General features: G+C 37.2%; 1 protein-coding gene across 1 annotated transcript; it reads right to left on the minus strand.

The window, feature by feature from the left end:
- Positions 1-2017: 2017 nt before the first annotated feature.
- LOC145580125 (nuclear pore complex protein NUP1-like) lies at positions 2018-11770 on the minus strand. Its single transcript, XM_081637476.1, has 9 exons — positions 11399-11770; positions 10486-10532; positions 8330-8448; positions 7093-7300; positions 6718-6999; positions 6558-6647; positions 5801-6475; positions 4738-5165; positions 2018-4088 (listed from the first exon to the last, which is right to left on the minus strand). Exons 1-9 carry the CDS (start codon positions 11664-11666, stop codon positions 2444-2446), a joined length of 3762 nt encoding a protein of 1253 aa, XP_081493602.1. The 5' UTR covers positions 11667-11770; the 3' UTR covers positions 2018-2443.
- Positions 11771-12019: the final 249 nt, after the last annotated feature.

Consider the following 12019-nt stretch of genomic DNA (forward strand, 5'->3'; position numbering starts at 1 on the left):
CAATTTAATATTCGAAGTGCCTATGACATTTGCTCTAACTTCTCTGCTCACCAGTCCTTCCCCTCCATCAATTGGAAAAAAATTTGGCATCTTCCCAACCACTATAAGTACAAAATGCTAATATGGAACATAAGTCATCAAATTCTTCCCACTGCTACGGTTTTGGCATTAAGAATTAATAACTTTGATGCTATTTGTACTCGATGCAAGCTAGAAAATGAGAGTCATGTGCATTTGTTTAGGGATTGCATTAATACTAGAACTTTGTGGTCTAGAATTTTTGGTCTAAACAATATGGACAAAGAATTTAATTATAACGTCTTTTTCAACATTAATTGGGAAGGTTGGATTAACTATAACATGAATCTTAGTGTTAATTGGAGGATCAAATTTTCGGTTGCAATTTGGCATATATGGAGCGCTAGGAATTATACAGTGTTCCAATAAGCTGTTTACCACCCTTTGTCTTTGTTTAACAAATATAAGCTGGATTTGGGTACTACCTTGAATGTTTTCCAGGGAAAAGGAAGAATCCCAGCTGTGCTAAAGGCCTCCAAATGGAGTGACTAAGATCAACACGGATGCAGCGTGGAGGAAAAATGGCAAGGCACGAGCTGGAGTGGTTGCTAGGATGGCTGATGGAACTTGGTTCTTTGGGAAATCGTGGCGCTTCAACCCACGAACTGCTGCTGAAGCTGAATTGTTGGCAATACAGGGAGGAATGCAGATGGCTGTTGACGCAGAGCTAAAGGATGTTGTTATTGAAACTGATGCTCTATCCCTTAAGAAGACCATTGAGGAGGTAGAGAAGTACAATACTCATGAACTTGCTGTAATCTTGAGAGATATGGAAAGCTTGCTCAGCAAAGGATGCACATTCACTTTCAATTATGTGCCAAGAGAGGCGAATAGGGTTGCACACTATTTAGCACAACTTGGACAGGACATTGAGATGGGAGGGAAATGGTTCGCTGAAGCTCCGACCAGTGTGAAGGACGCATATGAAGACGACATTACTGGAAGCATTTAGTTGCTGGAAGCTGTTCTGCTTAGCCCCATGGCAGATCCTAACCTCTAAAGTCTTAGTTTGCTATGGTTTAACTATTGTAGTGGACTTAATGCTGTTGTTGTTTGGTTTTATTTCTGACTGTAGTAGGAAGCTTGATGTTGGAAGCTTTCTAAACCTTTATGCTTGGATGGTCTTTGAGTACCAGTAATTTAGTTAGGATTTTTTTTTTATTATTATAATTTATTTCAAAATATTAAAATGTTACAGGCAAAAGTCATACTTCGTCCGTTTTTTTTTAGTTGATATGTTTATTTAGTCACGTTTGTCAATGTACAAATTCAACCGTTGATATCTTTAATTACCGATTACCAAAAAATATAAAAAGTTAATATTTTGAAAATATAAATCGTGACGAATCTAATAAGACCTCACATGACTATATTTTTCATTACGTATAAATCACAAAATACGGTCAAAGAGAAGTGTGTGAATATTGTTAAAGTCAAAACGTGTCAACTAAAAAAATTAGAGGTAATATATAAAAATAAATAAATAAAGCCCTATTATAAGAAAAAACTTGATAATGAAAAAAAATCTAATTAACAAATGCAGCATTATCAATAAATGAAACCATTCATGAACACTAACTTTCTGAAAAACAAAAGCTCAGGGTCAAGAGACTCAAGATGAGACTCGCCTAAGTTAAATGAGCATGAACAAAATAGTAATCAATTCAGCTCGGTTTGTTCACGCCTCTAGTTAAAAGACAAATTAGGAAATCTAGTACCAAACAAAATCAACTCTAGCACAGATAAAATCCGATTTAGCAATTCCTAATTATAAACAACATAATACCAAGGTCTCAATCTTTCCCTATAGAAATCAGAACAAGCAACAAATCAATTATAAATTCTTTATTGATTACCTTAAACCACTCAAAATCGCGAACCAATAAGAAGAAAAAAAACAAAATTGGTAAGAAATTTGCATGGAAATTGAAAGCGGGTCGAGACAGAAAGCTTTCCAATGGAATAAACATATAGAACCATTCTACTACAGTACAATACACTGTAGTATTTTCCAACTTTTAAAAAATTTAAATTCGAGACTCTAATCTTTATGGTACACAATATGGGTACAGAAGACATGATCCTACGCTAGCTACTGAACTACAGTTATTACAAATACAAATCTTCGACCAGCTCCAAATAAAACTCAAAATTGTGAAAAAGGCCTTGTAAATGGTAACCTATCCCCAAAAAAGAAAAGTTTTATAAAATGGAAGGACTAACCTTCCTTTCCTGAAATATACGATGGATAAACCTAGGCGAAAGCCAAGTCATCCCAGCAGCCTGGTGTCATGCCCATTCTTGCTCCATGAGAAAACCAATACAGGACACCTTTGTTCCATAAATTCTTGTGACACAGCCACATTTACTTTCTCCGTATTTGTTTTTTTACTTTCACAATTCTACGGCTTGCTTTATCCACACCACCACTACCTAATGAAAAGCTCCCAGCCCCACCAGCATTAAATTCTAGACTACCAGAGGGCTGAAATGGTGTGTTCTGGGGGGCAAATTGATTCTGCTGGCCGGAAAATTGAAATGGGCTTCCTGCAGATGGAGCTGCTGCTCCATTGAACACAAAATTGCTTGATGGTGCTGAAATTGGCTGACCAAAAACTGGTGCTGCTGGTGTGGAAACTTGCACAGAATCCTCAGCCATACTGTCTTCCATGCTCATTCGATCATTAATTCCAGCAGGGGGCGTCAAACCAAATGCAAATGGTTGATGGGTAGAGCTAGCAAATGCCGGCTGAGATGAAAATGGTGTACTCAGAGCAGATGTGGAAGCTGCAGCAGAAGGGACTGAGAAAATGGAGGCTGTGGATGAACCAGCCCCAAACGAAAACACTCCACAGTTAGCTGCTGGAGAGCTAGAGTTAGCTCCAAACACATTTGGGTTGCTATTACTAGCTGCAGAGGTACTGGAGGTAGTTCCAAACACAAGTGGGGTGCTGATACTAGCCGCAGAGGAGCTGGAAGTAGCTCCAAAAATCGGTGTGCTATTACTAGCTCCGGAAGTCCCAGAGGCTGTCGATCCAAAATTAAACCCAGTAAATTGAGATGATGAGCCAAACATAGAACCAGAGGTGGCAGGTTTAGACGACTGCAAACCAAATATGGTGGATGATGTATTACTGCTAGAGCTAACAGGTGCAGTCACTGAAGGGAAACCAACACTAGATACGAACCCTGAGCCAGTAGTGAAAGGGTTAGAACCAGTGCTTACAGAAGCACTACCATTAACACTAGGAGGTGCACTAAACCCAAAAATATTAGATGAAGGTGAGGAAGCAGATTGACTTGAGAAATTTGGTGTCGAACTTGAGAATGCAACAGCAGATGATGATGCAGAACTAAAGATAGCTGGAGGAGCAGTTTGGGTCTCGCCACTGGCAGATTTGGAAGTAGAAGCATTAAATTCAGATATAGTGTTCCCTACCGTAGCAGTTCCAACAGGTTTTACACTAAACAGGCCACCAGTTGCGTTGCTAAAAGCAGTCTCACTTGATTTAGGTCCAGCAATAGACTCCAAAGCTGATGCTGAGGTAGACGGAACTGCAGCAGATCCGAATTGGAAACTGGAACCAAAAGCTGATAGAGCAGATGTTGAGGTAGAAAACTGACTACTGCTGCTCCCAAAGTTTAGCAAGCCCCCAGTAGTAGCAGAGCTGAACATGGTTCCTGCCGAAGTAACTGAGGAAAAGGTTGATACAGCATTGCCATTAGAAACAGAGAGCGATGGCAATGGTGAAGACGACACTGACACAGGAACTGTAACCTGATCATTTGAGCTACTTGAAGTTTGAACGGGAGATGACACACCCATTGTCACAGATAACGTACTGGATAATCCATTGCTAAGTGTTGCACCATTTGATTGTGTTCCGAAGGAAAATAAACCTTTGGCTGAGTTCGCCACAGAAGAAGGGTCACCCTCCATTCTCTTAGAAACATCCCCAAAATGTAGGGTGTTCTTCTTGACCGTATCAGGTCCATCTACTACAGTTGCACTGGAAATAGCAATAGCCATTAGTATTCAAGTCAAAGAGAAAGCATCAGAGTCTAACATAATTGCACCAAAAAACACAAATAAAAACTTACTATAAATTCAAGTTCAAGAAATATCTGAGAATGGCAAGTATTGTAGTAAAGCGCTAGCCCGTGCACGTTAAACTACTAATTTGTGCAACTGTTCTAACTATAGCCACTCCAGCCAATGGGAAGGGAGGATAAGCTAGTCACATATATAATTATTTTCCAATGGTAAAACATACCACTCTCCTCAAGTCCTGAGGTACAACGACAAAGTTTATAGCTACTATCTATCAAATTTCTCCAACAAGACCTTCATTATAGTCCATAATATAAAAAATTCTCGGAAGCCAACAAAAAGCTCAAGTCTAAAACACAAGTTATTTGTTGTTTTGCCAAAAATCAGATTAACAGAGGTTCAAACATTATGTTCCCATTCTCATTTAGCAGGAGTCAACTTTCACCTCAGTCTGATTTTCTATTCTAGCCAAGTAACTTGGAAGTAGAATGACAAATGGATACAAGGGTAGAACTGTAAATGCTTCTTACAGAGTCCTTAGACAAAATACTAACAAATGAAGGTAGGAGTCTACTTTCCAAAATAGAGTGTAAGAGAGCATTAAGTACCTGCTTGGCAACTCTGACTTAATGTCCTTTGCAGCTGCAGAGTTTGAGCTTGTTGCAATGATATCATTTATTTTTTCAGTCTGTCCAGCAACATTGTTCATTTCCGCAGTTGAAAGAGGATAACTTACTGCAGCTTGTGTACTTGTGCTAGTTGATGATGATGCTGAAAATCCAATAGGAACAGAAAAGCCAGAAGATGTTTGTGCAGCAGCAAACCCATCTGTTGGGGACTCTTTTATTGAGCCCGATGAAATTGTTGATGATTTTAATTCTGGAGCTAGAGGGTTCCCCGCTGAGATTGCCACACTTTGAGGGTTATCAGAGATGGCAGCAGAATTTTTAGCCAACTCATGGTCTTCCACTCCTTTAACAAATGGAGTTGACGCAACACCATTTGCATGAACATCATCATCCAGCTCCAGATAGTCCTAGATGAGACAATATAGCAAACTTTTATCAAAATATTATCATCAGAATATAAAAAGATCAACAAAACACAATATTCAAGATCTACACTTCAAAGACAGAACCATCTAACAAAAACTATTAAAATTCAACACCATGGTGCAGACAACTTTAGCCAATAGAGAAGACATGAAGATAGTATTTCAAAGGAAATATCACTTGTGTAGGCAAAAATTAATCATCTTCCATTTACAACCACAAGAAACTGAGTCAATCTAGAAATTACATTTCCATTGCAATCACATTCAAAAAAAAATATCCAAGTTCTCTATAGCAAAGAGTATGTCCAAGTTGAGTGCTTGCAAATGAGTGGAACTTGTTGATCAAATATAGATGCATTAATTAATTACAAAGGATGCAAAAATGACTAAATGAGTCCAACTAGAAATGTGGACATTCCATTTCAAAGAGGGCATAACTATGCATAAAATAAAACCTAAACTAAATTGTGTCCATTGATTCCATACACACATACAATGTACAATTTATCTTGACATACATAAGAACAAAAGGAGTGTGTTTAGTATTAACTAAAAATGAGGTCAAGGATAATCTAGTTCCTATACAGGATGCAGCAGAGAGATAACGAAATAAATACCTCATGAGCACTCATCTGAAATGCCCGTTTTTTCTGCGGATGGTCATAATTTGACCGAGGATTCTTAAAATCCAGGGCCTTAGTAGGTCTTCCAGCCTCTTCACCTTCCTCAACAGAGGGAACAGACTTGTGAAAACTACCTTCTACCCTTCGTGAAATTTGAAGTGACTGATCAGGTGCATTAGAAGAGTCGACCAAACCACTCTCCTTCCTACTGTCTTCAATACTCTGCAAAACCTTCAGTGAATCTGTATTCATGCTCTTACGAGCCAATCCATCTCGCATATCAGTTGTCATCTTCCCAGATGAACTTCCTCCTACGATGTCGAATTTCTTCTCAGGAGACTTTCCTTTTGAAGAGAATTTGTCAAGCTGTTGGAAGATCTTTTCAGCCGTTTCAATAGACTGCGAAGGAACACTTTTATATCTTGTATTACGCATGCCATTGTCTACAAGTGCTTTTGATGAAGAACGGAGGTTGGCACTCCCATTAATAGAAGAGGGCACTTCAGTAGCATCTGTAAGAAACCCAGATCCTTGTTTTACATGTGTAGCACCAGAAACAGGCTGAGACAAGGCTTTATAGTGTAGAAGATTAGGCTTTTGACGAATCCTACGTATGGGACCAACAAATCCTATATCACTTTCCAAGGCAGAACTCCTGCGCTTGAGAACCTGACAAAAGTAGAAACCAAAATGAGCAAGCACACATCACACCTACAAAGGCTACAACCAATATCTCATAGATAGATATTACCTGTCTGTTAGATCCACTAAGCTGTTGAATCTCCGTTGCATTATGAGATGATGATGACGCACCATGGGCACCATAAGAAGTTTCAGCAGCCTGAATCATGCACATAAATATAAGCAAGCACTAATGTGACTCAAATTTCAACAGATTTTCTAGAGCAAACCTTAAACACTTCTGTAGGATGAGGCCTGGAATATGGTGTACGAGCCATACTGTATATTGCAGATCTTCCTCTATATCTAGGGGTCATAAAACCATTAGCAGCAGCTCCAATCTCATTGGCAGGCTTTTGAATAAGAGATGTGGCTGGAGATTTTGGTTGAAAAAATGGATTATAAGAAGCAGATAAGTCCTCCCTCAGCACGGATGGAGATGCTCTCGTAGGCCTGCTACCCATGTATGCTTTAGCAAGCTCAGCAGGGGAAGCAATAACATCTTCAAGTACCTAAATACACAAAACATTTGCATGGGAAAACTCAGCATGACCATTTAAATAGAAGAGGAGACAGAACAACTAGAATCTCAAGATATATCCCACCTTTGATCTCGTGACAGGAGTAGTGATGGCTGCAGGGAGTACACGCTCTGCTCCATTCTCATTAGCAGGATAATTAGTTAGAATTTCACATCTATTATGAAAAGCTTTCTCGTCTGAAGAGTTGGGTTCTGAACTTCCCTTCTCATTTTCAACCAGATTATCAACAGTTCTTGACTTCAATAGTGCAGTTAGATGATCTATCTCAGACCTGGGGGCCAAAAGAGAAAGAGAGAGATATAGACGGATTAGGGCAATGTTAAAGTCCATATTTGATACTCCACACATATGAAATGCCAATTTGCTTTACCAATAGTACATCTCAATGTTCTACACTGTCTCTAAATTGAATTTTAAAGTGGCTACAAATATTCAACCAAAACTCAAAATTTATATCATGATAACTTGCCCACTTATCATTGTGTACACAAGTCCATGCCTAGCTAACAACTTTTAAAAAGCAGATAAAATTAGACAACCCAGAGATTGCACTTTTACTTAAGCCTTATTGGGCATATTCCATTATTCATCTAGGTTGACAAGAATCAATGCTTCTAAAGTTCTAAGAAAAAAAGGAGGGAAAGAAAATTCAATCTGATCATATGTACCACATTTGGCTTTTGGAATCAGATTTTGGTTACATTTGACTGTTAGCATAATATTTTTATAGAAGACTATCAGAAAGTGTAGTGATCCAAAAGATGAAAAGCAATCTTCATGTATTTATTTAATTTTAATTTCATTTGAAGCTTTCTATATAAAACATCTAACTTAACTGGGATTGCTCACATAAACAAAATTCTAAGAGAACATAATTTATAAATTGAATGTAGGCAACTGAAATATGTAGTACCAAAGTGGATAAAGTGTATTGTATTAAGTAAAAAATTTAATTTCCATAAAAAAGGACAACCAAAGTCGGATGGTAGAGAAAATTTTCAGGTTTTACTGGAAAGAATAAGGATTTTCCCTCATCACCATCTATGATGTTGAAAAGAAACAACAAGAAGCAAGAATATGTCTCACACTCGAAGTGGTCTCCATCATACGGTGGTAAAGAGTAGAAGTAAAGATATCCTCTTAACCATTTCTTAATAGTGTCAAAATAAAACAAAAACATACCCGCAGAGGGGGGGGGGGGGGGGGAGGGGGAGATTTGCCAACACAACCTATATTCAAGGCAAGATTTATTATATTATTACCATGCAAATAACATTAGCAAAAAACCAACAAGACTTGCCTAGTAAAGGTCTTTTGCTTCAAAATATCCTCCAAATCTGCAACCTCACCGCTCTGAGATACTCTGCTTGGATAATTACCTTTAGAAGCAACTGCTTCTTTGTTGCCAGAAGGGCCAACCTAGTCAATATGAATTAGTGATGAGCTGTAACAGAAAATATACATGGTCCAAGGGTAGTGACAAGTAACAATAATTTAAGAGAACAATGATAAGTTTACAAAAAGGTCATACTGTCAAAGTAAGAGCATCGAAATAACTATTTTCTCCGAACAACATAGCTTAAATTCAGATAATTGAAAAATGATCTGAACAGATATCAGTCATACATTTTATTTATCCTAGCATTCCAATTACAAAAGTTTTGCAACTTCAGTTAAACCTTGTTATATTGACAATTTTTCTTATGAGATCAACTCAGATTTATACATATAACTACTAAGGACTAATACAACATATTTAAATCTTACTTCCAGATCTCATTTTAACTAATTAAATAAAACTATAAATTGTTTGGGCCCCATTATAATATTCAGTCCTTATCTCAAAACCAACTAAATGGACCTCATCGAATTCAAAGAAATGGGACATTGAGGGTGCGGATTTCCCTGACCCTACCCTCCCCCTTCAAAACTCACTCAAAGGCTTGCCTGCATATTTGGGTTGGGTTAATCCATGACATGTGAAGGGTTCTAGTTTAGTGATCCTTATATACCAAAACCAAATAAATTGACCCTAGGGTCTTTCGGGATGGAGATTCCCCATATCCTCCCCCAAACTCCCCAACTCAAAAGTTTAGCCTATGAATTAGGTCACCCTCCCCTCCTTTCCCCTCACCCCACTCAAAGGCTTGGCTTGGCCCGTGTGTAGGGCTTGGTTAACCTGTGAAAGTTGTGAGGGACAATCTAGCAGGGTCTCCCTTACCTAGCAAAATAAAATGGACCCTCAACACTTTCTTTGATTGCTATATTGCATATATGAATATGAGCTTCACTAAAACAAAGCCAAATCAATCTAACTCCAATCTATTACAAGGAATCATTTACGTAGGACATCTAAAGTACTCTAAGGCGTCCGAGCACCTACAATTTATTGAATAACAAGTCAACATCAAATGACGTTCTTTCGTAAAGTACACAAAGTAAATATACAAGTGTACAATAGGATATTATTATGGAAGAAATATAAAACCCGCTAAAGAAAATCTAGTTAATCCCCTTTTCCTAATAAACTAAAAAGAAGATTATAATAAGATCAAATAATCCTTATTCTATTGGCCACATTTGATTTTCTTTTTGCCGACAACAATATCATGGTAGTAACCACAAAGAGAAGAGATTGCTTACATGGAGCAAAATGCATCCCCGTAACAGAAGCAATAACTTCTATAATAAACAAATCTTTCAATTATGAAATTGCAACAATGACTATCATGTTGCTAAAGTGCCAATGCATAACTTACAAATAATATTTTTCATTATCAATACAAATTATTTTTATTGAAATTTTGAAAATACACGGTAAGACAAATCTAACTAAATACCACCTTGATATGTTTGTGCCATTATAAACAAAGTAAAACCAAGATAGTGTAAGTAAAAAAAAAAAAAAAAAAAAAAAAAAAGGGATGTATTAAAAATAAGTGTCTATCACATTATCAACTACTTTACATGGTAAAGGAAGCAATGGCCTATCTTGATAAGCCTTGACAAACAACAACCTAAATACAACCTACTTCATCCAATTTATTTGCCACATGTAATATTTAGACATCCCAAATTACATGCTACACAACGTTACATCATTTTTATCCACTTTATCATGATAGTTACGCCCCAAATTGCTTGCCCACTTTATTCTCACTACTTTTGCACTTCAATCAAAAAAAAAATTGGGCCAAACATCGCAAGTAATTTTAAACAACACAGAAATATTATTCGGAAATATAGAAGAAGAATATCTGTAAAGTTAGGGCCAATACTAAAGAGGCATACACTATCACACTCACTAGAATACATATTCTATCCTTTATTGTGTATGGAACAGTTTTTACGATTCAAAAACATGAATTTTGAATAGGCAAACATAATATCGTCATTAAGAATACAAATTTAAAAGTATAGCAGATAGGCAAGACATGTACAATATGTGAGACATACATTTGTCGTGGTTTCTGGCTGCTCGTCCGCTATCTCTGGCGTCTCATCTATATACATGGGAAAAGTCAAATGGAAATTACTCAGATCAGAATTTCAGATTTATATTTGGCTTGAATTTAAAAATAAAAAACACAATTACAAACATCACTATTCAATTAGACGTGTAAACTAAAATCAAGATCAAAATAGCAACAACAATAAAATCAGATTAGAATCATACATTAAAATCTTAATCAAGGTAACCTTAATCAATGCAAACATAACCGCCAATGCCAGACCCATCACTTTTATCATAGCTAGTTACGACCGTACAGCATTCAAATGTAATCAAACACGACATCAACACCAAAACAGCATAGATTATAAACTTGGTCGATAATTTAGAGCAAGCAAATACAGGAATCAGCTACTAATAAACTACACACAACCTAGCAATTCAAAATTCTACAAACTAACATCTTATTACAATCTTTTTTAAAAAAAAAAAAAAAAAAAAAAACTTCTAAACTAAGTAAGACAACATCCACAAAATACAATCACTTTTTACTTCACACCTTCACGGCTTCCGAATCTATAGAAGATACCCTATAAGCAAGCATTCAGCAAAACGTTCAAATGACATTTAAGTTAAACAATTCTAATCAAATCATTCATTCCTCCTTTCCCTAATAACCAATTCCAAGTTCCCAAATTACCCAATTACCAGATTCCAAAAGTACCCAATTTTCCCAAATTACCCAATTCCCAAATCCCAAATTAAGCTAAAACACAAAAATCAAAACAAAACCCATCATTCCCAAACACAAATTCCAAATCATTCAATTCAAAAACAATTTATTAAGCTAAATTCGCAATAAAAACAGCCCAAATATCAGAAAAAAGGGGGGGGGGGGGGGGGGGAATAGTAAAATACCATGAGAAGGTTGAGGAGGTGGAGGAGGAGGAAGAAGGCGTTTCCGAAAGACGGAAGAAAAAAGCTTGTGAGCACCAGCAGTGATAAGGCGTGAAGCTGGATCGACAAGCTTCGAAAGCCAACCATTATTCTCTCTTTCAGAGGCAGCACCGACGAGCTGAGTAGGGCGTAAAGCAGTCGGCGGCCTATCGTAAGGCGTGGCTTGGGTTCGTCGAAAGGGCTTCTTCCGGAATTTGCCGCCTGCTCCGGCGCTTGCCTCCGACGCCATGGATTTGCAGAGGAGAGAGAAAGTGAGAATGCGAAGAAGAGGAGAGAGAAAGTGAAAGAGAGAGAAAAAGTAGAGAGTGGAATTAGGGTTTTGCGAAATTGCGAAATTTGGATGTTGAAGCGGAAGAGAGACGGAGAAATTCTGAATCCTGATTTTTTTTTTTTTTTTTTTTTAAAAAAAACTAGAGTGTACCCGTGCAAAATGCACGGGATATATAAGAAAAAATATATTTAAAATATGGAAAGTTGATTTTGATGTTGTAATTTAAACTTGAGCTGTAATGGTCAGTTTTGTTGAACCCTAATTAGCTCTGTTGTACTGAGTATTAATAATCGTATTAATAATGTGCTGAC

The sequence above is a fragment of the Chenopodium album genome, chromosome 14 (assembly GCF_948465745.1).
Source record: "Chenopodium album chromosome 14, dcCheAlbu1.1, whole genome shotgun sequence".
Taxonomy (NCBI): domain Eukaryota; kingdom Viridiplantae; phylum Streptophyta; class Magnoliopsida; order Caryophyllales; family Amaranthaceae; genus Chenopodium; species Chenopodium album.